The sequence below is a fragment of the Scylla paramamosain genome, chromosome 5 (genome assembly GCF_035594125.1).
Source record: "Scylla paramamosain isolate STU-SP2022 chromosome 5, ASM3559412v1, whole genome shotgun sequence".
Lineage (NCBI taxonomy): Eukaryota > Metazoa > Arthropoda > Malacostraca > Decapoda > Portunidae > Scylla > Scylla paramamosain.
Window position 1 is genome coordinate 7374192 of NC_087155.1, and position 27500 is coordinate 7401691.

The 27500-nt window shown below is 44.6% G+C and overlaps 1 protein-coding gene across 1 annotated transcript in view; it reads right to left on the reverse strand.

Moving 5' to 3' along the window:
- LOC135100474 (homeobox protein SIX3-like) overlaps positions 1–10982 on the reverse strand; it is a 67371-nt gene extending 56389 nt beyond the window's left edge. The window contains exon 1 of the mRNA XM_064003416.1: positions 10133–10982. Coding sequence (XP_063859486.1) covers positions 10133–10842 — 710 coding nt within the window. The 5' untranslated portion in view covers positions 10843–10982. The remainder of the gene's footprint in view (positions 1–10132) is intronic.
- Positions 10983–27500: the final 16518 nt, after the last annotated feature.

Below are 27500 nucleotides of genomic sequence, written 5' to 3' on the forward strand. Positions count from 1 at the left end.
AGAGAGAGAGAGAGAGAGAGAGAGAGGATGCCTTCGAAGTTATACCATAAGGGAAAAGGGGACCAGAGGAAGGAAGGGAAGGGAAGGGAAGGAAAGGGAAGAAGGAAAGGAGGGGAGTAGAGAGGAAGGGGGAGGGGGGGAGTGAGTGACCTGAGCTCTTCCAAAATCAATACAAAATAGGAGGACCGCAGCCAGCAGGTCTTCCCTTGTCGGCCTCGGGTTAGGAGCTTTACGAGGTCAATCATATAGAGGCCGCACCGCACCGCTTCCCTTCCCTACCTCGCACACCACCACACACCACCACAGACAATCACACACCATTACACACTACTACAGACAACCACACACCACCGCAGACCAACACACACACACAAGTACACACCCTCACACACAACCACAGATCACCACAAACCATCACACACCACAAAACAGCGCCACAAATCACCGCACACACACACACCCCCCTCACACCACCACAGCACTGTCACTCCACCGCAGCACACCTCACCGCTTTCTCATGCCACACAGGGACCCTATACCAAACACACTCAAAGGAAGTCTTGTTAGTACGCATTCCTCTCTCCGCCACAGCACAGCTCTTCCGTACGCATGAATGATTGACGTAATGGGGTATACAAGACGTGTTTTTTACGTATTATCTCACTAAAATTTATCATACTACGCACTTAACAGTACCCCCATTAAGTATATAGGGGAGATTAAAAAAGAGAATGAGAAAGAAAACGAGAGGATCAGTGTGAGTGAGATAAATAAAAGGAAAGAAAACGTAAAATTACTGGAGGATATTCGGGCGCCAAGCTGATCCATCTCCTGTCCATTGCGTACTAGACCTACGTCGCACCGTAACTCCACCGTACTCCAGCAGAAGCACCATTAAAACACCGAACACTCTGCTACTCTCCATATGGTACTCACAGCAATTCAGACCACATTCACATCATCAGATATCACCAAACAAGCATATCATTGGGCCACACTACGCACACTACCGTCACTCGCATCACATAACCTTCTTAGCCTCAGCCGCACCAGCCATTCCACGGCGCCACTTCACTATTATTGCGGTGTCTTAGATAGGAACATAAGAACACAAACAAAGATATAAGAAGGCAGAAGGCTTATACATGTTATTTCCTGTCTTTCACTCACTCACTCACTCACTCAGTCAATCAATTAATCAATCATTCAATCAGTCACACATTCCCATACCACAGCGTCACCACTAAACACCACAGCAAGCCAGACAGCTGTACCACACCTTCACATCACCACGCCACCACGCCACATCAGCTTGTCACATTACGCCGCCTATCACAGCAACAGAACACCAGTAACATCAACACACGCAACCCATCACGCCTCGCCCGTCCCTCTCTCCCCCTTCCTTGCAGCATTCGCACGATTATTGTTATTCATTGCGTTGAAAACAGATGCAAAACAACACAACTTTTTTTATAACTGTTTCACCCACAAAATACATGTAAATCATAAGACAGCTTAGGTAAAGTTACATGACTGGGTAAACTATATTATATTTTGATGGGAAACGAGTCTACCTTTTTTCTTTTTTTTTTATGTATTGTATGGATTTGGTTAATTCTTCATTTTGGCTGAGTAGTTTCGGCCACGCTGGTGTTGCAATTTTACGGGCGGCCGGACACTCACGATTACTATGCATATAATTCCTATTTCCATAGTTTACATATAAAGAAAAAAAGTGTGGCAGCACCGTATGACCGTGTGTGTGTGTGTGTGTGTGTGTGTGTGTGTGTGTGGTGGGGGGGAAGTTAGAGGACCTGTATGTGTGTGTGTGTGTGTGTGTGTGTGTGCTTAGTTAACGTTACACTTATAGTTGTGATTTCTCAGATTTTTTTTTTTCAATCACGCTTTCTCTCTAACACAGACACATTAGTCATATATAAACAAGAACGATACAGGGACTGCCACGTGTAGGGTTTGTGACTTCCCTTCCCTTACGTCCTTGTGTTCTTAAAAGCTACGTAACAGTTCGCACGATAATTACGCAGCAGACTTCACATTGTCTTTGTCCAATCTATGTACGTTCACCTCATGCGTGTGTTCCTTTGTGCTAAAAACTCGACCATTTTCTCCTTTTCCCACTAGTAAGTATACCCTCTCTCCTCTACACGTTTCATACATACTTCTCCACCTCCTCCTCTTCTCCCTCCTTCTCCTCCTCCCCCTCCTCCTCTTTTCCCTCGTTCTAGTCCTCCTTTCCTCCTCCCATCTCCTTTCTCGTCACCCTCCGTCCCTCTCAGTGAAAAGGGTTCAAGTAATAAGTTGTCACCTCCTGTCACACAATGGCCATATTTCCCCCCCTTCCTCCTCTCCCCTTGTCCAACATTTACCTCTGTGCCCTTCTCCGCCTTTTATTCCTTCTCCCTTCCCTCCCTCCTATGCCTCCGTTCCTCTCTCCTCCGCGAAAAGAGAACATGAGAAAGGGAAAGGAATGAAGGAAGTGCAAGGGTTGGAAAAAGGGGGGAATGGCAAGAAAAATGTGAGTCCTTACGGAAAGGGTAACCAGGAAAAAAATGAATTAATTATGATCTTAGTTCTTGTATTTACCGGAGAGAGGCAGACCGCCCTTCTTTATCATGTTAGCTTTGCCACCTGAGACTGCACATTAAAGAAAGTAAACCCTCAGAGAGAGAGAGAGAGAGAGAGAGAGAGAGAGAGAGAGAAAGTGGATGGTGTTCCCTCCCTCCCTCGGAAAGCTGTCTGTAGCCCTGGAGACAATAACTGTCATCGCCAACCTAAATGACTGTCATCTTTCGGGAGGCGTGCGGCTGTCTGGCTGTGATGGGCTGTGGGTAGCTGGCTGTGGTGGGATGTGGCTGTCTGGCTGTGGTGGGCTGGCTGTCTAGTTGTGGTGGGCTGCGGCTGGCTGACTGGCTGTGGTGGAATGTGGCTGTCTGGCTGTGGTGGGCTGGCTGTCTAGTTGTGGTGGGCTGCGGCTGGCTGACTGGCTGTGGTGGGCTGTGGCTGGCTGGCTGGGTGTCTGGAACCTTCATGATGATGCAGTCCAAGCTTTGTCTCCGTGTCTGCCTCTTTTAATCAATATGTCTCTTGGTATCTTTTCCTGTCATTGTGGCTCTCTTGTCCCGCCGACACTCGCAAGGCATTGTTAAAACCGTCACGTTGTGTACTAGTGCATTACTCTGTCCTTGATCATCACTTACCGTTGTGTATACGTAAAAGTAGCCAGGAACGTTATTATTAAGGCCCCATAAGTTAGCACATTTCACTAAGTTGCCGGCAAAATATGAATACAACCCACACGTATGTTATATCAGCCTGGAGTGATCATCGCCTCGCTGTGTAGTATTAAGTGACGGTATTGATCCCACGCCCGTCTCTACTGAAAACAAGTAAGTGCGTTAAGTAAAACGTTCCCCACAGATGAACTCTTCCCGTCTTATAGATTTGTTTATTCCCCGCCAGAAGATGAAACGCACTCTTGAGAAACCAATAATTTTCCTTCCACAAGAAAGATCATCCTGGTAAACTTCACTCGTCTTCCTCCTCTTCCTTCCTTCTCCTTTTTGCTTCCTCTCCTCCTGTTTCTAGGGGAAAAAATCAACTCCAGAGAACCAATTTCTGCCGAGAAACAAAACACTTTTCTTTCTTCTCCGAGACTCCCCCTCCCTCCCCTCAGCCATCCCACCCTCTCCTCTTCCACTAGCTCCTCCCTTCCTCCTCCTCCAGCTCATCTTTTTTTCCTCTCCCCTCCCCACCTTCAGTCAGTCCGTCCCTTCCTCCTCCTCTCCCACCCTTCCCCAGTCCTTCCTTTCCTCCCCCTTCTCCCACCCCCAGGCACTCCCTCTCCACAAAAAAGTGAGCAACCAGCACCGCAAGTCGTAGGTAAATCAATTACGCGTTACCTGTCAGTCCTCAGCGCTGTTCCCCCCTTCCCCCACTCAGCCTGACGCAGTGTTACCACTACATCAAACAGGCTGGAGCAGTGTTACAACCTTTTTCAGACTGACATAGTGTTACCATCCTTTTCCCCAAAATGGTACAGTTTTCAGTCTGACCCTCCAGTTGATGTTGGGCTGGTAATTCAGTTATGTTTCTTTCCTGCCTTCGTCAGTCTGATCAGTGGTGCCAGTACCTTCTTCCTTCCTTCAGACTGACGCAGTGATGATATTCCCCTTCGCATTTCCTCTCTAGCCTGATGCAGGATACGCCAGTTCATTTTTCTTCCTCCTACAGCCTGACACAGTAATGCTAATCCCTCTCTTACCCTTCTCCTTAGCCTAATGCCCTTCTGTCACTCCTCCTCCCAGCCTGAAGTATTTTTCCCAGACACTCCATGCTTCTTTAATAACAACAGCCTAATGGAATGATGTAAGTTTTATCTTTCTCTTCATTTCTTTCCATTTCCCGTCTCTCTGGTCCATCTCTCCCCTGTTCAGCCTGATTGCCGTATTGTCAGTCTGTCCTCCTCCCCTCCCACAAAGAATGATACAGTATTTACAGGCTCACTTTCTCCCCCTCTTCCCTATCTCTCCCAGCCTGCCGCAGTGTTACCAAACCCAGACTGACGACGCAGTTTTACCATCCTCTCTCTCTGACGCAGTGTTGCCAGTCCCTTCCTCCTCCCCGTCCCCTCCTTCACCCTTTCAGTTTGAGACAGTGTTACCAATAGCCCTTTTCAAAATTGACTACTTGTTTAATTCGTTTATTTCATTAGATTTTTTTTCTGTTTTCTTTTTTTTAGTTTTCGGCTCATTCTTGTTTTTCGGAGTTTTTTTATTATTTTTTTTTATTTGTCTCTAAATATACTTGCTTATTTCTGCTTTGGCCTGTGTCTCCCCAGCTTCTCTTCCTCCTCTCTCTCTCTCTCTCTCTCTCTCTCTCTCTCTCTCTCTCAACCACAACACATGAAGTAGATAAAACTCATATCAAAATAATGCTGAAAACGACACCAAACAGCCAGAAATTTGATGAATTGAGCGTTCCAGTGCGGCAGAGACAATACTAACTCTTGAACAACCTTTCCTACCTCCGTGATGATGACGCAGCTTGTGACCTTAACCCCTTGAGTACTAATGACAGCATGACACTTGTTACTTCACCAGAATAACCCTAGACGACTTGATTGGATGGTATTGAAGCTACAGTGCAATGAGAGGTTTGAACTGCTGTCGCTCCTCTTCTTGTCACTGGTGTCTCGATGTCTCAGCCTCAACTTGCATTAGATCGTTTTATTGTACTTGAGGAGAAGGCACAGCAGTCAAAGGGTTAATGCGTCATAAGAAAAAGAGAGTGTGTTGCGTTTTGCTAGTGTTGTGTGTTTTGTTCCTTGTTTGTTTATGCGTGTTGTCTTTTTTGTCTTTCTTTTTTGCAGCTTCACGAGTTTTTTTTTTTTTTTTGTGTTGGTTAATGTTTTTTTTATTATTATTTTTCTGTTCGTTGGTAAAGATAGTGTTGTGTTTCCTTTTTGTGATATCGGTGTTTGTGGTGTGTTTTTATTTGGTGGTGATGTTTGGTGTTACTATTTTTATTTTTTTTTTTGTGGTGGTGGTAGTAATAGTAGTAGTAGTGTGTGTGTGTGTGTGTGTAATCATGTAACGTATGCCATTTGTTATTAAGGACATGAGTCGAATGTTCATCTTTCCTTTATGTGAAGAGGACTGGCAATACTTATATTAGCAATACGTGTATGAACAACAGCAACAGACCTAAGAAGAATGTATGTATAAGCATGTGTCTGCGCTGTATGTATGGCTGGTAATGTGTGTTGTATGTAATAGCAGAGGTAGAATGTGCTCGCTCGTTTCCACAGTGTTATTAGTAGGCCATGGTACACATTCAACCCTTTCAGTGCTAAATCACTTTCCGAATATTAATTTTCAACTGTTCTGATACTTAGCTTTTGTACAACAGTCTCTTAAATAGTTAGGTACACAGAAAAGACAAAAAATATTCACCTATTATTTTTTTATATTTTGGTTTTGTACTACAGTCTCTTAAATAGTGACGTAGGACCTAGAAAAGACAAAAATAACCACCTATTCTCTTTTTTTCTTTATACTTGACTTTTGTACTTGTCTCTTAAATAGTTACGTAGTACCTAGAAAAGACAAACGTAACCTGCTATTCTCTTCCTTTCTTTGTCCAGGCATGCAGTTTTATACAGTGCTCGAAGTGTTAACAAAGGAACACCAGAGCAAGAAAAGGGTCAACATTCCGTAGTAATCGTATGGTGACACATAATAGTACCTGTAAAAGTTGCAGCTTCACCATGTCTACAAAAAAAAAAACAAAAAAAAAACAGTGGCAGTAGAAAAAGACAATCATGACAGTTGACTAGCTAAGCATGACAATACACCCAATCTTCCTTTAGTCACGAAAAAACACCTTAATGGCTCTGCTGGCAGGTGATACAAAGACTTACAGCAGGAATGACAGATTGTAGCTACCGGTGAATGACGTATTACTGCCGGAATGACAGTAATATTGATAGTGAAAACACGCGGGAAACAACGGTAACGGCGGCGGCTGCGGTAATGATTGCTGCTGCTGCTGGGGAGGTGATGGCATCGCGGTCGTTGGCAACACTGACGGGGCAAAGGCTAGAGGGCCGCGGAAATCCGGAGAAACCTATTGTCACTTGGGCGGATTAGAGGACTATGACAACACTGCCGGATTACTGAGTGAGTGAGGGGGAGAGAGAGAGAGAGAAAGAGAGAGAGAGAGAGAGAGAGAGAGAGAGAGAGAGAGAGAGAGAGAGAGAGAGAGAGAGAGAGAGAGAGAGAGAGAGAGGGGATTTGGTTGGAGGAAAGAGAGGAGGGTGGAGGAGGGTGCGGGAGGGTGAAAGAGTGGAGAGGGGATGGGAGGTAAACGAGAGAAATTGGCTTGGAAAGGAGAAATTGAGGGAGGAACGAGAGGGAGGAGGGAGGAAAGAAGTTTTCCGATCGAGAAACTAAGCGGAAAAAATGTAATGAAGAGGATTTGTACAAGGAAAAGTGAAGGGTAGGGTACAGGTACAGGAGAGAGAGAGAGAGAGAGAGAGAGAGAGAGAGAGAGAGAGAGAGAGAGAGAGAGAGAGAGAGAGAGAGAGAGAGAGAGAGAGAGAGAGAGAGAGAGAGAGAGAGAGAGAGAGTAAGCAAGCAAGGGCACACACACACACACACACACACACACACACACACACAGCCTTGCAGTCAGGCTATGCACACAAACTATTCGCACGATGTAATTGCAAAACAAATAGTATAAAAAGCTTCCACTTAATATCAAGCAAAACGCAGCATTAATTATTCATTGTGTGAATTTTTTTCCCCTCTCGCAGAAACGCGCATTAGTTTATTTTTGCATCAATAATACTTTTTTTTTCTCTCTCTCGCTCCCTCTACTAGGAAAAAAAAGTTATGAATCAACGGAGCTTCAAATGGACTCTCTAAGGGTGAAGTTATGCAACAGTAATGATAATAATTGCGGTGTTAATATTGATGAAAATAATACCAATAATGCTGATGAATATCATGATAAAAATGACAACAATTATTCATATAAACTTGAAAACATCATTTAATTCGTAAAAAATCAGAGACAAAGAAAAAAATTGTCCATACTACAAAATTCATGGACGAGAGAGAGAGAGAGAGAGAGAGAGAGAGAGAGAGAGAGAGAGAGAGAGAGAGAGAGAGAGAGAGAGAGTTGTGAAGGCCATGCCAAGGAAAACAAAACGCACATGATGCATAAACATAAGAAAATAATAAAGTGACAATCTCTTAAGAAAAAAAAACATGAAGGAGAGAGAGAAAGGAAGGAAGGGAGAAGGAAAGAAGGAAGGGAGGGGTGATGGATGGATGGATGGATGGAGGGAGGGAGGGACAGAGGGAGGAAGGGAGGGAGTGGATCAGTAATGTAATGGCAGATAATGACAGTAATGGAATAGGAAGTTTAATGTTAAAAGTGAATGCAGAAAAAAAAAACACAGATTCACGGGTGTCATTAGCGAACAGTAGGAAGAATGGGAGGTTGAAGATATATGGTGAAAGAAAGAAGACGAAGTTAAAGAATATGATAAAAGAAAGGACGAGAGATCTGGAAATAGATATTATGATAAAGTAAAGCAGCTAAATACCATGAATACGATAATATGATACGTAACGTAAAGGGAAAAAAAAACGGATCAGTATATTAAACAACTTAACTTAAGAAAAGCAAAGGGAAAAGAATAAATGAACGTGAGAAGGGGAAAAAGTGAGATTAGTGAAGGGATTGCAAGGACTACGGGGGATTGAAGCTTGATGAATGATAAAGCAAACCACGATTAGGGATTAATGAACACCAAAAACAGATGAAGAATAATGGAGACTAAAAGGAGAACAAAGATAAATAAAACTGATGATGAAAATATATATTCCTCCTGTTCAGAATGAAGGACGTGAACAATGACGATAGAATTTAGAGTTAGTGGATTAACGTCTCAAACAATAAGCTGAGGGCGAGACGTGATTTACTTATCTGTGTTCACATTGTATAAAATATCATGAAAAGAAAAGTGACAGCCAATACTTTTCATATCTAGATGGGTCACTTATCTTCACATGTGTTTCCTGTGGGGCAGTGAAGCTCAAGTAAACTGAATCTTGAACACAATTTAAAGCAATTCTGTCATATTGTATATACTTGACCAAAGCTCTACCCTCCACAAACTTCAAGCTCACAATATACACTGCGTCTCATCTCCAGAACTTAATTAAAGTGGACTTAAGTTACTAAAACAGTCAGATTGGATTTGGCTCTCAAAGGTAAATTAATGACATATATTACTGAGGCTAAGTATTGGAAGTGCCCCGAGGGATGTGTTGGCAGGTGGGGGGCTGATGAATGTGTTCTGTCTAAAGCAGTCAGGAAGTAGGGCGTCTCAACCCTGATATGCGTGCTGGCGTGGCTTGAAAATGATATAGTAATTAAAGGTCCTGAAAACAACGTTAAGAATATAATTTCAAAGCCATCATTTATTCAATCCACCAGACCCTAGTAAGTCTTGTCAAGCCAAATAAATATTTATTGAATTATAAATTAAAATTAAAAATATGTTGAAAAGTAAGGAATGCTGAAATCAGTCATTATTAGATGCTCCGTTTTGGATTGTATGTGTTAATATGAGTAATTAGGTGGAGCAGAACAGAGCGTCCCTGTTCTGCCTCAGCAATTATGAACCCGCGACCCAGGAGCCCTGCAGAACGACGGGTGACTGTTCCCATTAAACTTGTGGATAGCTGGTTTTTACTCCTGGAAATCCCCTCGGGCTCATACAGCTCAAATTGACCCGAGCTCCACAGGCCGCGGCGGCATGGAGCCCCTCGTGCTGCCGAGGAAGCCCGAGCGGCATGCCGCCGTAAGCACCGTCAGGCTGGATTGCCGCGCGAGCCTGTGCGGTGTGCCGCCGGGGGACGCCAGTTGCAGGTCCTGTGAGTGGCTGCGTGACCACATCCCGGGGCCACGTTATGTGGGGGGCGGGGAGGGCGGACCGCCCCACTAATGGTTCTGTCACATATAATGGAAGGTTCCTCTACAGCCATAAAAGTGTCAGGTTACATGGAAAATGGAAATCATTAAATTGAGTTCGTAGGGGGAATTAGAATGTCGTCATTAAATGACGGACGGAGCCTGATTTACTCTATATAGTGAGGCTCAGTTGTCGCGGTGAGCTGGGGATGTATGCCAACAGTAACAAGTTTATTGATCCCCCCAGTCGGAGGGTGAAAGATAAGGAGGGTGCGCAGATGGCCCTGCCTCCCTCCCGTGACTGGCGGACCTGCATGTGGTGGGCAAGTACGCCACGCCAGCGTGAGGGCGACAGAACCCTGCTGCCCATGCAGTTGTGATAACAGGGCGAGACTTATTAAAGAAATAAGCTACTGTTGCGTGACAAGAAACACCAACTCTTCGTTTTCTCTGCAACCACCTGGTCTGTGTGTTTAGACGTCACTGGGTCTTCTCTGAGTCATTAATGACAATGACGTATCAATGATATGACCCCAAACTGGATGAAGAGGAGGTGGCAGCACAGAACTCCTACAGCCCGTGAGGCAAGCTGTGTGACCACTCGTGCTGAGAGGCGCCTTACCTGTTCTTGGCGGCGGCCGCTCTGTCTCGCTGACGACGGTTCTTGAACCAGTTGCCGACCTGTGTTGGGGTGAGACCGGTGGCGGAGGCCAGCTCTCTCTTCTTGCTGGGGTTGGGGTACGGGTCCTGCAGGTAGGATTCTCTAAGAAGGGCCCTGGTTCGCTCCTTGAAGCAGTGAGTCTTCTGCTCCCCGTCCCAGATTGTCCTCGGGAAAGGGAACTTCTTACGAACTCTGTACTTGTCGACAGGTCCCAGCGGCCGGCCGCGGAGCCGCTCCGCCTCCTGGTAGTGCGCCTCCAGCCACAGCGCCTGTAGCCGCGCGTGCGACGGCTTGGAAAACCTTTGCGATTCCAGGATGGCATACAGCTCGCGGAAGTTACCCAAATGGAAGGAGACGAGAGCGCGGGCTCGAAGCACAGCCTCGTGTTTATTGAGGTCCTGTAGGTGTGGGTGAGCCACCGGCAGCGACCACAAGAATCTGCCTAGACGCTCCATGTCTCCACTCTCCTCCAGAGTCTCGCAGACGGCGGCCACCTGGGCGGCGGTAAAGGAGAGGGAGGGCAGCGGCACTAACGGGGTGGGCACCACGGGGCTGCTGGAGCCACCGAGGCCGCCTGAACCCACCGCATTAACACTCAGGGAGTTTAATGCCGAGAACGCTCCGAAGGAGCCAAAAGATCCAAGGCCACCAAGTCCACTCATGAGCGCCATGTTGGGCTGCAGCGCCCGCAGCAGGTCCGCGACGGAGGACGCCAGCTTGGCGGGACAGGCGGCGAGCGAGGACTCCAGCGTGACGGCCGCACGGTGCCGCTGGCGGGCAGGGGGGCGGGGCCTGCAGCTGGTCCGCCCCCGTCCTCCCCCCGGCGCCACTCAGTGCAGAGCCACGCCCCGCGGCAGGCCCACAGAGGGACGAGGCTTTCCTATTGGTTGGCTGCGATCCGTCGCCATGACAACGCTGTCAATCATCGACCGGTCTGCCAATCAGTGGCGGGCAGCGGCCGTGGTCGGTGGCGGGTCGCGTTACGGCCGTGTTGATTCGGTAACGGAGCCCGGCCTCTGATAGGCGACTTAGCGCCGCCGCCCGGGCCCCGCTAATGGAATAATGGGGCCGTGGCTATCGACCGGGCGCGGCGCTCCCTCCAGCAGGCCCGGACACGCCGACACCTCCCATGTGACCCCCGCCGGGTCAGCTGAGCTTACCAAGCCGGGTCGTCAGTCCGCCTGACCTCCACACACGCCCCGCCAGGCAGCACACACCGTTGGTCACACCCACGGCCCTCGCCCATTTGTAGCCACACCCTCACCTTGGCCATGCCACACCCTCACCTGGGTCATGCCACACCCTCACCCACCACTGGGCCACATCTCACCCATATTAGGCCCCACCCTTACCTTACACAAGGTTCATCCCTCTCCCCCCCCATCAGATGGCCACACCTTCACTCGCACACACACACACACACACACACACACACACACACACACACACACACACCACCACCACCACCACCACTACCACCACCACCACCAGACCCGCTCCCACAACAGGAAGGCGTGACGGAGTTACATTAAGCAATTTTGCAACACTCGCCCATTTAGGTGTCACTGTACAAAATTCTCAACCTTTCGTGTACGTGTTTTACGCTGTGTTTATGTACCGAGTGTGTCCGTGGGCGGTAATTATAGAGAGAGAGAGAGAGAGAGAGAGAGAGAAGTAGGAATGATTTACATGCAAGGAATGTAGTAACAGTGGAAGTAGAAGGTGCAGCAGGAAGCAAAAAGTTGATCAGAAGTAAAAGACATTATAGGGATGAAGAAACACCTCCTCATCTTCCTGCCCCTCCATTATTCCTCCTTCCTTCCCTCCTCTCCCTCCCTTCTTCCCTCTCCACCCACGACCCACTTGCTTCCTGCTCTACTCTGCAAAGTTGAGTGTTACTAGGTAAGGGCTCTCTCTCTCTCTCTCTCTCTCTCTCTCTCTCTCTCTCTCTCTCTCTCTCTCTCTCTCTCTCTCTCTCTCTCTCTCTCTCTCTCTCTCTCTCTCTCTCTCTCTCTCTCTCTCTCTCTCTCTCTCTCTGTATCAGTGTAAGGCAAGGGGAGAGCCACCCACACACACACATCGTATACACAAGAGGACACCCAACCTCTTCTTGAGTGTCCCCTCAAGTGGGTGTTTGGGCAGTAATGGGAGGAAGGGAGAGGAGAGTGCGAAGGGGCTGGCTGGCGCGCTGGCTGGCTGGCTGGCTGGCTGGAGGGATGAAGGCGACGAATAATAAGAGGCAGAGCAGGGGAGAGAGAGAGAGAGAGAGAGAGAGAGAGAGAGAGAGAGAGAGAGAGAGAGAGAGAGAGAGAGAGAGAGAGAGAAAGGGAAAGGGCAAGAATATACTGAGGGAGGGATGAATGAGTGAGAGGACATTAGGTGGTGTGAGGAGAGATAGAGGTGTGGGTGAGGTGGTGGATGGATGGGTGGGTGGACAGGGAGGACTAGTAAGGGGTAAATAAAATATCAGGGTTTTAGTTAATGGTGGTGGTAGGTGGATAATACACACACACACACACACACAGAGAGAGAGAGAGAGAGAGAGAGAGAGAGAGAGAGAGAGAGAGAGAGAGAGAGAGAGAGAGAGAGAGAGAATCATTAGAACACACACACACACACACACACACACACACACACACACACACACACACGTACGCACATGCACTCACACGCAAAAGACACAACATACGAAAAGATGGAATAAGGAAAAAGATAAAAGAAATATTTAAATAGAAAGGAGAGTGATGTTCATGGGGGAAAAGGCGAAAGGCTTGCCTCTTCTCTTTTTCCTTTGTTACCCTCCTTTATTTCCCTCCTCCTCCTTTCTGATTTCCCTCCTTCACGTACTCATTAAATCCTCCTTTCCTATCCTCCTCCAGGTCCTCCTCCTCCTCCCCCTCGTCCTCCTTCTCCTTTCCCTTTTCCTCCTTCTCCTCCTTCTTCTCCTCCTTCTGTTGTGGCTTGTTTTTTTTCTATGTAACTCTATGTAACTTCTCCTCCTTCTCCTTCTCCTCCTCCTCTTTTTTTTTTTTTTTTAGCCATCCTGTCACTTCCACTAATAGAGTAAAATAGTTACTCAAACAGCCCAGCAAGGACCTCTGGGTCTGTTGTTGTTTGGACTTCCTTTGTATTCCTTTGTATTCCTCCTCCTCTGCTGAAGCACTCAAGCCCTGATTCGAATTATGGTTTCGAATTATATCAAATCCTGTTTAAATCCTACGTAACATATTTGAAGACACTGAAGAGCCCACAGCGACGCACCGCTACCATACAACAGGAATTACTGAGTCATGGCGCGGCACATCAAATTAGCACTTCATTGCATAATATAAGTCACCAGGCTGCACAATATTCTTTGGTAAGGGAGCTGATAGATTCGACGGCGGTGTTATTTTATGTATTCCTGGCACAATGCATATAATTTTCACAAAAACGGAGACCATCCTTAACGTACAGACTGTCTTTGTCCCACAACAGTTATTGAGCTTGCTGGATCTGAATTATCATTTGAAACATGTTGCAAGATGGTTATCATGAGTGACTTGAACTTGTCTGTGCCTAGGTGGGGCGATCCATGTAGCTCTCATAGAGGTGCGGTCTTTCTACAAATGTAATACAGAATGACTTGCATCATCACGTGAAAACGCCGACGAGAATTTACATTAAGCTTGACTTTAGCCCCTCACCTCGCCTGTCAAGTGGACGTCAGCACAAATTTTAGTAATATTAAAAAAAAAAAAAGTAATTAATGCAACAACGGAATGAAATATGTTTAATTAAGATATCGCAAAGAAAGATACAGATTATCAATAACCAGATATTACTAGAGTGAAATTTCCACTGAAGAAAACCTTGACAAATCGTGACAGGCTTCTTTCAGCATTCAACAGCGATATCAGCTTGCATTTACTCTACCGCAGCAAATGTTCATTGATAAAATTAAACAAGAGAACAACGAGATCAGGTAAGCATCTCTCTCTCAAAAAAAAAAAAAAAAAATGCTCACCACAAATACACACGCAGGATCAAACAAATGATCTAAAGCTAGAAATAATCTGCTTCGAACTCAAGCGACTAATAAAACGAAACAAGGAAAATCTCGACGAACATATGAAGCAGAAGTGAACTGAACCCAAAGTGTTTACTAGCTACGTTAAGTGAGGCATCGGTCCACTCACCACGAAGATGACAGTCACACGAACAACCAAAGCCAAGCAATATGGTAACAATCCTGAACAGTGTACTTTGCATGCATATATACTCACTCTATATCAACTCAACTTTTAGAGATAAGAAACGGAAGAACAAAAAAAAAAGAAAAAGAAAATAACAGTAAGTAACTGACGTCTGACTCATTGTAGAAAGTGACGTCTTGCACTCAGTCGAAAAAAAAAAAATTAAAATATCACTCCTAAACTTGACAAAAAATTTTCCTCACTATATTGAAACCATTTAAACATCAGATCAGTAAACTACCATCCATCCTCTCCAAAGATCCGCTGTCGTGGCAAAACGCGGTTCAGTTCGCCCGTGTGGATCCAGAAACGTCACTCCTATGAAGATACTGTCTCTCTCTCTCTCTCTCCGTCAGTATCGGCTTTAGAAGATAGTGGATGGGGAGGAGCCTTTATCTGTGCTATCCTACTCACTCTACTTTCAATAGAGCAGTCACCACACACTCACACAGCCCCAGAAAACCCCGTCAGATCTGCTGATGCCCGCTCTTCCTTTGTGTTCACTTGCGCTCCTCCTGTTTACATTGTACTTGTATATGCAAACTCGACCAGGCTGACCTTACTCCTGGCTAATTGCTGGGGGAGGGAGGGAAGGGAGAGAGGGAGGGGAGAGAGAGAGGGAAGGGAGGGAGAGAAGCGTCGAGAGGGTAAGGATGAAAGGCAGGAAATAAAGGAGAGAAAAAAAATATGGACGAGCATGCAGTGAAAGGATATGGAGGAGGAGAGTGGAAAGAAAGGTGGAAGGAAAATATGGATTGAGATGAAGAGAAAGAAATGTAAAGAAAGAGGTGCAATAAAGAGGGCAAGTGGGAGTGGGCGTTAGGTAAGAGGAGAAAGTTAGAGAATGTGGAGGAGAGAGACAGGGAGGAGGAAAAGCTGGGATGTGGAGGTTGTACTTGAGACGGAAAGGAAGTGGAGTGAGGTGGAGAGGATGTGATAAAGTAGAATGTTGGAATGCAAAGAAAAATAAAAGGAATGCAGAAGGTGTTATATAATCTTAGTTCTGAGGAAACCCGAGAAAAAGAAAAAGAAACAGAATGAATTGGAAGGAAGGAAAATAACATCATAATATTACATAATTTTCTTATCCGTGTAAAGAAAATGTGACACTTACGTAAATAAATTTAGTCAGATACGTGCTTACAGTCACACATACATTATTTACACTAATATTTATGCATACATGAATTATCGTCGTCATCATCATCATCATTATCTTCATCATCATCATCATCATCATCATCATCATCATAAGCAATCTTCATTATCTCTTTTTTATCTGTTATCCCTGTTTACTCATGTATATTCATCTTCTTTCTCCCTTTTTCCCATCATCACGTACCTCTTTCACCTTATTTTATTTTTTTAGCATCATTTCATTATCTTTTTCCTCCATTCTTTCGGTTAATATATATAGTTTTCTTGTTATCTTTTTTTATTATTGTTTTATCCGTGCTTCATCCTGCCTCTTTTTTTCTTTTTTTTCTCTTTTTCTTCCTCATATCTTTCTTCTTCTCTGTTATTTTCATCTACGTTCTTGTTCTAGTCTTCTTACTCCTCCTCCTCCTTCTCCTCCTCCTCCTCCTCCTCCTCCTCCTCCTCCTCCTCCTCCTCCTCCTCTTTCTCTTCCTGGTCCTCCTCCTCCTCTTCCTCCTCCTTCTCCTCCTCCTCCTCCTTCTCCTCCTCCTCCTCCTCCTCCCATGGATTTCTTTCGCTAACGTCTATCATATTCCTTCCTTGCGTACTCCCTCCCTCTTACTACACACACACACACACACACACACACACACACACACACACACACACACACACAGTAGGTCTCTCGGGTCAACATAGACTTGTTTGTAGGCTTAGGGTACTGGAGGAGAGAGAGAGAGAGAGAGAGAGAGAGAGAGAGAGAGAGAGAGAGAGAGAGAGAGAGAGAGAGAGAGAGAGAGAGAGAGAGAGAGAGAGAGAGAGAGAGAGAGACTGGCTTTTCTTCTTGCTCGTCCTCAGTACTTTCCTCTTCACACTTGTCATCATCATCATCGTCATCATTTTCATTAAAGCCATCTTCATTTTTTTTCTTTCTTCAACCTTTCGTCCCTCATCTTCTTACTCTACGGTACTCTTCTTCTTTTTCTTCCTCTTCTTCTTCTTCGTCTTCTTCTTCTTCTGCTGCTGCTGCTGCTGCTGCTGCTGCTTCTTCTTTTTCCTCTTCTTTCATTCTTCGTCTTCTTCGTCTTGTTGTCGTTGCTGTTGTTATTGTTCTTCTTCTCTTCTCTTCTCTTCTCTTCCTTCTTCTTCTTCTTCTTCTTCATCTTCTTCTTCTTCTTCTTCTTCTTCTTCTTCTTCTTCTTCTTCTTCTTCTTCTTCTTCTTCTTCTTTCTTCTTCTTCTTCTTCCTCTTCTTTTTTTTTCTTCTTCTTCCTCCTCCTCCTCCTCTTCCTCCTCCTCCTCCTCCTCCTCCTCCACCTCCTCCTCCTCCTCTTCCTTCTCCTCCTCTTCTTTCTCCTCCTCCTCCAGCTCAGGAGTAGCGGCGGAGGAGCGGGAAAGAGTAAATCGGTGCAGGTAGATTTGAACAACTTGGGTCCTACTTAGCTTTAATAGATACGAGGCAGCTGTGACCTCGTGTGGGGGAAGGGGACGGAGAGAGGGACACATGGGGGGGGGGGTGCGGACAGACGGGAGGAGAGATACATACTTGAACGAATGGACAGGGGGAGAGAAGGACAGACCGATACGTGGATAGAAGGAACAGTGAAAGAGATGGACAGACGGAAGGAAGTATGAATTGAAATACGGACAGATGAATAGGTAGAGGGAAGGAAGGAAAGACAGTCATGGGTAGAGGGAACAGGGAGAGAAATGGAGAGACGGAAGGAAGTGTAAATTAAAAGACGAATTCATGTATGGAGGGAAGGACAGGTAGATGTATAGATGGTTAGATAGACAGGGAAGAAAAAAGGAAGACTGAGCGAAATATAGAAGGATGGACAGACGAGAAAAGGTGACAGACAGAGGAACTGAGAGAGAAAGGAAAGAAAACAAAACAGGCGGCAAACAAAAATGGAAAAGGATAAATGAACGGATAAGGGGAGAATATTTCAGTTGGACTAGTAAGTAAGTAGACAAATAGAGAAAAGTGCGTAGATAGATCAACTGAAAAAAAGAACAGGCAAAGTGACAGACTGGAAAATTCCTTGGATGGTTGAACATTTCTTCTTTTCTTTCTTTTTTCCCTCCTTCCATCTCCTCACTCTTCCTTCTTCTTCTTTTTCTTCTTCTCCTTCTTCTTGTGCAACTTTTCCTCACTCGCTGATCCTTATTCTTCTCCACAATGTTACCGCTTCCACACACACTTACCCTCCACTCAGATTTCTCCCGCAAGTCGTCTCGTAAACAGTCACTCCACCTCCTCTTTGGCCTATCTCTTCTATCCCTTCGTTTACATTCAGTTCCACCATTCCTCTGTCCCACACACTGCTCACCCCTTCTCCTATTCCCGTGTCACCTGCGCCACTGTTCATCTTACAAAAGGCTTTCCTCACTCTATCCATCCTCATCAGCGGCAGCATCCAACCTAACACTCATCTCCGTAACATCCATCTTCTCTCCTTGTACCTTCTTCTCCGCAGGCCACGTCTCTGCCATACATCATTGCCGATCTCATTATTGACGTAAGTTTTTCCTTCCTTCTAGCACAAACCTTTTAGTCACAAAGTAGAGCACATCAGTCATCCTCTTCCAGTTTCTCCATCTAGATTGGATTCGATGGCTACTTTCCACATCGAGGTTAACGTCTGCTGTAGTAACCCTAAATGTTTGGACTTCTTAACCATCGTGATCTATCCAGCCTCCATACTTCATGCTCCTGCTGTCTGTTGAAGCAGAGGTGCTCCATCTTCGTGCTAACTTTTAATTCTCTTTCTTGCATTTTTTTGTCTCCAGGTTTCCAGCTTTCTACACCTTCCATACTGTCATCAACCAAGGCCATGTCATCCATAAATAGTGTTGTCCACGGCACCTTTTCTTTAACGTCCTCCACTAACTCATCCATCAAGAGGCAGAACAGATACGGGCCCAAGGAAGACCCTCGCGGAAGGCTCACTCGCGTCCGTCGTGCTCCTTCCTGTTCGGCATAAAACCAAAACCGTTCCTCTCCTACTCGTGTTTCTCCTCCAAGTCTTTGCTCAGCGATCCACTCGAAGGTTTAATTGCGTGTAATATAAGTTTTATTGGTTTATAGTTGGTACAGTCTTTGATGTCTCCCTTTCCTTACATTATTGAAACAATTTCACTGCTTTTCCAGACGCTGGATTAGTTCCTGCTCAAAATTCCACTCTGCGCTTACACTTACACCATGTGCACAGTATGTCATTAACCAGAAAGTATTTACGAACAAAAACGGCAGTAAAATACGCCTTCAATAATCTAGAAAAAGTTTATGTAAATTTTCACTAATAGATGATTTCGCTAATTCTTTCACGACGAACAGAAGGAAGGATTGGTGAGGCCTCTCCTGTGCTGTCCTATAATTTCTACTACGCGTAAGATTACATGCAGGCAGCTTAGCAATGGCGTATAGGCCTGCTGCTTTTTATCTTTTCTTTCAATATATTTTAAAGATCATATTAAACAAATACCACAACTACTCCATCCTCTTCTGCCATAGAGTTATCCTCACATCTCCTAGGATATCACCAGGCCCACTAGCGACGTCCACAACATCTATCAACTTCAGTGCTACTCTAACTTCTTCCCTCATAGAACATCAGCACAAACAAGCAGAGACGCGCAAAAGGACAGACATCCAGACACACAAATAAACAGACAGACAGACAGACATAACAGTTACAAAAAGATGAAGATAAAAAAAAATGGGAGAATGAGAAACGCATGAGTACTTATGGGATGAAAGGAGAAGAGAAAGAGGAAGAGGAGGAGGAGGAAGAAGAAGAAGAAGAAGAAGAAGAAGAGGAGGAGGAGAAAGAAGAAGAGGAGGAGGGAGAGGAGGAGGAGGAAGGGGGAGAATGAAGGTGGGTGGAGGGAGAATTGGAGGAGGAGGAAGAGGATGAAGGGGGAATGGGGGAGAGAGGAGGGAAGAGATGAGATGAGAGGAGGGAGAGTAAGAGAGGGAAGACGTCACTCTTTCTCTCGTGGTCATATTTGCACAAAGAGAATCGGACACCGGCGGGAAATGTAATAACATCCTTGACCGCGAATAATTACATTGACTCATTTTATTTAATTTATTCTTCCTACTCTTCCTCCTCCTCTCCTTCCTCATCTGCCTGCTCCTTCTCCTCCTTCGCTGCCGCTTCTTTCTTCTTCCTTCTCTCCTTTTTTTTTTATTCTTTGTTTTTGTTTTGTTACTGTTGTTGTTGTTGTTGTTGTTGTTGTTGTTGTTGTTGTTGTTGTTGTTGTTGTTGTTGTTCTTCTTCTTCTTCTTCTTCTTCTTCTTCATCATATCTTTTTTCCTCTTATTAGTTGTTAATTTCTTCTTCTTCGACATCATCATCATCGTCTTCCTTGTTCTTCCCTTCCTCCTCCTCCTCCTCCTCCTCCTCCTCCTCTTCCTCTTTCATCATCATCATCATCATCATCATCATCATCATCATCATCATCACTAATGTCATCATCAGCTTCCTTCACCTCATCATCATTATCATAATCTTCCATCGCCTTTTTCCTACTCTCTCTTTTCCCTCCTTCTCTCCCTCCCTCCCTCCTTTCCTCCTTCCCTCCATCCCTCCCTCTCTCCCTCCTCTTAACCGAAGCCACTCCAGGTAGTATTTGGACAGGTGACCCGCCGCCACCACCTCTGCCTCCTCCCTTTCTCTGTTTTCCTCCTTTCTTCCTTTTTTTTTCCCTCTTGCTAGTCGCTCTTCTCTTCCACCTTCGAATATTCATCTTGCTAATTTTCTGGTTATGTGTTATTGTTTTGCGGTTGTTTTCTTTTACTCTACCCTGTTCTTGCCCCCCACTTCTTCTTCTTCTTCTTCTTCTTCTTCTTCTTCTTATTATTATTATTATTATTATTATTATTATTATTATTATTATTATTAGTAGTAGTAGTAGTAGTAGTAGTAGTAGTAGTAGTAGTAGCAGCAGCAGTAGTAGTAGTAGTAGTAATAACAGCGGTAGTAGTAGTAGTAGTAGTAGTAATAGTAGTAGTAGTAGTAGTAGTTGTTGTTGTTGTTGTAGTCGTAGTGGTAGTAGTAGTGGTAATACTAGTAGTAGTAGTACTAGTAGTAGTAGTAGTAGTAGTAGTATTTGTTGTTGTTATTGTTGTTGTTGTTGTTGTTGTTGTTGTTGTTGTTGTTGTCCTCATTTTTCTTCTCCTTTCTTCTTCTTCTCCTTTTTCTTCTTTTGTTTTCTTCTTCTTTTCCTTCTTCTACCTTACCTCTCGTCTTAACCTCTTCACAATTGACCATTACGGTACCTTCAGTAAAGACACACACACACACACACACACACACACACACACACACACACACACACACACACACACACACACACACACACACACACACACACACACACTCAGGCAGACAGACAGATGGAAAGATAGATACAGATAAGTCAGTAGATAGATAGATTATAGGCAGATGAGCAAATAGATACATGCTAATAATAAGCAAACGATTCAACAGAGAGAGAGAGAGAGAGAGAGAGAGAGAGAGAGAGAGAGAGAGAGAGAGAGAGAGAGAGAGAGAGAGAGAGAGAGAGAGAGAGTATATGTAAATTCACAGGGAGGAAAGAAATAATAATAAAAAAAAGATTACATGCAAGACAAATGATATTCTTAAACAAACAGACAACATACAAGTATACAAACAATCACGAGGCCATACTAGCAGAGAGAGAGAGAGAGAGAGAGAGAGAGAGAGAGAGAGAGAGAGAGAGAGAGAGAGAGAGAGAGAGAGAGAGAGAGAGAGAGAGAGAGAATAAAGTCGCAGAGATGGACAACGGAAGTGTTCCCTAATTATCATGTATATATACTGACTCCTTCACGGGATGGGGGCACTTGAAGAGGAGGAGGAGGAGGAGGAGGAGGAGGAGGAAGAGAGGGACAGTAGGGAAGGGCTATGAGGATGTCAGGGGATGGAGAGACGGAAGGGAATGGGGAGGGAGGTAAGAAAGGGCAGTTGATGGGGAGGGACTAGAGGGCTGGAGGAAAGGAGAGGGGGCTGAGGGATGGTATAGGACGGATGGGGAGCACTTGTGGGGGGGGGGGTCATGGCGGGGGTGCGTGTCAAGCCCCTGAAGCAGCGATCAAACAGCCAACACTGGGTCTGGTATTTAATTTCTCTATCAATATTTACCAGACACTGTTTTCTGAATTGCCAGCCCAGTCCTCCCTCCCTCCCTCCCTCCTCCCTCCTCTCTCTTTTCTCTCTCTCTCTCTCTCTCTCCTCCTACGGGTCCTCTTCTCTTTCCTCCTCCTCTTCCCTCTTCCTCCTCTTCAGCCGAAAGCCCAACACAAGTGAATTTCAATAATGAATTTTGTCCGTCGTAGTGTCAATGTTTACGAACCTAGAAACTCTGGTGACTTTTCTCCTCCTCCTCCTCCTCCTCCTCTTCCCTCGCCTCTCCTCCTCCTCCTCCTCCTCCTCCTCCTCCCATCCACACGCATTTTTTTTTCTTTTTGTGTTTTTTATTTACCTCTCTTTTCAGTCTATAGGAAGTCTGGTAATCAAGGAAATTAGCCGTCGGTGGTGCCATCTATTGTCCAGCGGCGGCGTGACAGTGAGGGATGTCCGCGGGGGCGTCACTAGTTTTGTTGACTTGGGTCGATTTGCCTGTTGTGTGTTGCTGTAGTGAAGGGGGCGTATGAGGAGGAGGAGGAGGAGGAGGAGGAGGAGGGAAGGGAGGGTTCGTGAAGGAGAAAGGAAGGTTGAGTGGGAAGAAAGTTGAGTTTATTTTGAGGATGAGAAAGGAAAAAAAGGAAGAAGACCGAAAAGAAGACAGATTTATTTATGAGGAAAGCAAAGAGAGAGAGAGAGAGAGAGAGAGAGAGAGAGAGAGAGAGAGAGAGAGAGAGAGAGAGAGAGAGCAAGTGAGTTATATTAAGAAACCAGTGCATGGAGTGTAATATTTATTGTGAATGAAGGCCTGGCAGTACTGAGATTTTGTGGAAGAAGGAAGAAGGAAGTGAAAGAAGAAGAAGGAAAGGAAGGACTATAATTTTAACCAGAGAGAGAGAGAGAGAGAGAGAGAGAGAGAGAGAGAGAGAGAGAGAGAGAGAGAGAGAGAGAGAGAGAGAGAGAGAGAGAGAGAGAGAGAGAAAGAGAAAATTAGTGTTTAGATTAAGAGAAACCTCCCATCCTTCCCTAGACCTCATTTTCCCCTTCCCTTACCTTCCCCCTTCTCCCCTTCCCCTTTCCTTTCCTTCCATTAGCGTCCTTTAATGTTGTCGGTCTTGAGGGGGAAGGGAAGGGAGGGGAAGGGAAAGGAAGGGAAGGGAAAGAAGGGAGGCAGGTAGGTGTGTGTATGGGGAGAGGTAATTAGTGGGATGGGAGGGGAGAAAGGACCACTGCCCCCTTTCTGCATCCCCCTTCCTACCCCTCTTCCATTGACCCCCTTCTAGTGACCCGCCCCCACTTCTCTGGCGCGGTGGCTGAGGTGAGCAACAGGTGAATGAGACTAATTAAAGGTTTTAGCGGATTATTTCGGTCCGTGGCTCAGCTCAGTGGATTGGCTTGTGTGAGTTGAGTTGAGTTTCTCGCGGCTCATTGATTTGTTGAATGGGTTTGTTGTTCACTAGTTAATTGTTATGTGTTGCTTGTGATGCGTGAGTTTTCTTTTTTTTTTCCCTTCTATTATTGGTTCATTACTTGCCTTATTGGTTTCACTGGCGTGTTTCTTTCTCTCTGTGACTCTCTTTGTGACTCTCTCTCTCTCTCTCTCTCTCTCTCTCTCTCTCTCTCTCTCTCTCTCTCTCTCTCTCTCTCTCTCTCTCTCTCTCTCTGAAAATATTGTCATAAGCTATTCTAATCACAGGATAGAGGAAGCTTCTTTCTTATCTCGTTTTCTGTTTCTTGAGAAAAATGTTATGCATGTGATTTATCTTAATTTGATAAAGGATTTGATGTAATGACCTTATCTCGGTGTTGTTGTTGTTGCTGTTGTTGTTGTTGTTGTTGTTGTTGTTGTTGTTGTTGTTGTTGTTGTTGTTGTTGTTGTTGTTGTTTTTGTTGTTGTTTTTGTTGTTGTTGTTTTTGTTGTTGTTGTTGTTGTTGTTGTTGCTGTTGTTGTTGTTGTTATTCCTTTTCTTCTTCTTCGTCTTTTTTTCTTCTTTTTCATAATCACTATCATCATCATTATCACCATCTTTTCTTCTTCTTCTTCTTCTTCTTCTTCTTCTTCTTCTTCTTCTTCTTCTTCTTCTTCTTCTTCTTCTTCTTCTTCTTCTTCATCTTTACTTCTTTCTTCTTCTTCTTATTTTCATCATCATCATCATCTTCATCATTATCATCATCATCATCATCATCATCATCATCATCATCATCATCATCATCTTCTTCTTCTTCTTCTTCTTCTTCTTCTTCTTCTTCTTCTTCTTCTTCTTCTTCTTCTTCTTCTTGTTTTCCCTAACAAAATCACACAACTGTAACTAGCCGGCGCCTCCAGTGAGCTGCATTGGACTAGTGGGAAAAAGCACGTTTACCTTTTTCCCACAGCCAGAGGAAAGAATGATCCTGTGTTTGTTTGTCTACTTGTCTGTCTGTTTGTCCGTCTGTCTGTGTCTTTGCCCGGTGTCCTTCATCAGCCACGGGGGACGAGTATTAAGTAGATTTATATACATCTATTTGACATTTGTTCGATTTAAAGCTTCTGCAAGACTTTCCAACGAAGTGAGGCTGAATTCTTGCTTAGTTGCGTCAGTACGTTGTTTATTAAAATTGACTGGTTGACTTCCATTTTCTATTCTCTTTCCAGTTTAGTAATTTTTTGGAGGCGACGAATAACCAAGATTTTTTTCTTTCTTTCTTTTTGTGCCCTTACCCGGTCTCCTTCACAGATAAAAGGAAAAACTCAGTGTCATATGGCGCCGCAATGAAGAGGTTGTATATGATTGGTTAGTTGGTTGGCTGTGGGCGCCACAACAACATGGACAAGTCACGGCGTTGTTCACTAATAGATACTCGTACTGAGCTTGCTCTGTATCGGCTTCCCACTTCACATTCTCCACTTCACTTGTTTGCTGTTATAAAGATTACAAGAGGATACTTTTCAGAACATTAATAACCAAGGACTATTTTCAAGAATCCACCTCGTATATTCGACGGGAAATTCTCTCAGTCTCTACCGCCTTTTTTTGACTCTCACTAGACATCTCACCCAGACCACTCTCATCACCCTTGTTGGAAAGCTCCATTTTCTTCTGGTGTGTTTTCCCGTCCCTCCCACCGCAGCACTTGGGACAGACAGGCCGCAGTCCCTCCTCACACACCAGGGTCGCATCAGATTACCAGTCGCCGCGAGCCTGGGGGACATACGCGGCACAGAGGACGGGATGTCAGGAAGGAAACTCCCGCTCATTACGGAACAATAAAACTAGAGATAGTAGAAGAAAGCACGGCAGGGAGACCTAGATAGAGAGATGAGATGATAAGCTTCGTCTGGGTGGCGTGGAATAGACGGGCTCCTGAGAATAATGAATGAAGTTTGGAGTCCTTTGTCCTGTAGTGGAAGTAGAGGCTGATGATAATTGTTGTGATGATGAAAGCTTCTAAAGTGGAGAAAAAAAAAAAACATGTTTGCATATGTATTTTTTTTATTTCGTTCAAAATAACGTAATTCATTTTGTTCGTATACAACGACTTTTGGAGTGGTAGAGGGGAAAAGGCTTCCTTCTTTGCCACTTTTGTGTTATGTGCGTCTTTACGATGTCTAATCACGGCCAGTTTTTTTTTTGTGTGTGTTTTAATACTCAAAAAATACATTCTAAACCTAAGTTTTTAGTGTCAGCGCAACCAAGGAAGAATTTTATTATTATCATTATTATTATTATTATTATTATTATTATTATTATTATTATTATTATTATTATTATTATTATTATTATTATTTTAGTTTTTATTTATTACACACGTCACCATTGTACTACAGGTCAAGAGCAAGCCATTAATTTACTATGTGTATTCACCTGCCACCTACATTGCAGCCTTCGTTCATCGTGGTCTTTGCTGCGGCACGTGTCAGTGGAGCCTAATGAATATATGCAAATGGTTGAAAAGACAAAAAGCACCACAATACCACACCAAACAAAACACTTGGTTGCCTACCTGAGAAGGCACCTGAACAACTATTTTTATTACTTGGTCATTGAATCTTGTTTCTCTTTGATGTTGTGGTCTTTTACTTTTCTGCATAATCTATCTGTTTAATGCCTGTTTTGAATATTTATTATCACTGTCATACTGCATATCATATCACTGTCATGTTGTTATTTTCTTAGTGACTGAAATTTGAATATTTACTATCACTGTCATACTGTATATCAAAAGGCCGCCGTGGTACGGTGGTGCAGCATGCATGGTGGACCACGGAGCATCAGGCATACGGGTTCGAATCCTGGCAATGGTCCGAGGTTAAGAAGGGCATCCACTCGGATGAACGGCTCCGGAATGTATACGAGGTCTTCCGTTGGGAGGCACCGTCTTCACTCTTATTCATCAAGGAAACTTGAACGTAAAACCTGGAAAAAAAAAAACAATATTGAACATCGATACTTAGCTCTGCCAACTCTTCATTACAATTATATCATCTTAAAACACGCAAACATGGCAACCCCGCCACAGAAAGACGCTCCAACTCGCTGATCGGGGAAAAAAATTCTAATCTTATTATAAAACGTAGGGCAAGTTTGCTTTACTTTTACCAAAACTGTTATTTAGAGATGAAATATGAGATAATTTTGTATTTGAATAATCTAGCACTTTAAAATGAAGTAAAGATTCTGGAGAAAACACTTTACTTCATCGTACGTTTCAAAACAAGACACAAATACGTAGACCAATCAGCAAGTAAGAGCATCAGTCAGGGGCAGAGTTCCCACCTGAGCATCTCCTCAGGCGGCCTATATTACCGTGACAGAGTACAGAGTTCACATTCTAAAAAAACGCACTCGAGTCTGGATACAAAGAAGAAAGTACGTAAATATGAGTAGTGAAATGTAAGCTCTATAAGATGAAAAATTGCCTCCTTTATTTTACCGCTTTCTTGATGACCGAGTGGCAAGGACATTGAAAGCAAAATAAAGAAGAAGGAGAAAAGAACAGTAACAACAGCAACAACAACAACAACAACAACAACAACAACAACAACAACAACAACAACAACAACAACAACAATAACAGCAAAAACAACAAAAACAACAACAAGGAGTAAAGAAAAGAAGAATCAAATGAATTTATATTAGTCGAAATGAAATTGCCCTTCTGTTTTCGTTCAGATTTCAAGATTTTATAGAATAACTATTCGTATTTTTCTTAGCCCACAGACTGACACTTTGAAACACACACACACACACACACTCTCTCTCTCTCTCTCTCTCTCTCTCTCTCTCTCTCTCTCTCTCTCTCTCTCTCTCTCTCTCTCTCTCTCTCTCTCTCTCTCTCTCTCTTACTTTCGCCATTGTCTGCCCTTCTTTCCTCCCACACCGCCTCCCTCTCCCTTTGTGCCTCTTCCTTATCTCCCTCTCTGCCTATTGATCCTGGCCAGGCTCAGCTCTGTGCCCACACCACCACCACCACCACTACCTCCACCACCACTATACACACCTCCCACCACTAACACCACAAACTCTCCTTCGCTCTCCCGCCACAGTTTGTTCCCCTCCCTCCATCTCTCCCTCTTCCTCTCTCTCTCTCTCTCTCTTTCCCTCCCTCAGTGTAAGTATAATCCTCTTCATTTTCATTATTTCCCTTCGCTTTCCGTCAGACACACTCCCACTCTCCTCACGCCGCCTCCCTCCTTCACTTCATTTGTTCTTCCCCCTCCCACTCACTTCCCCTCAAAAGTTCCTCAGAGCATCGAGACCTAAACAGACCCCCTGCCAAGCCCCCTCGATCCCCTGCCCAGTCCCAAGTAGAGGAGATACCCACT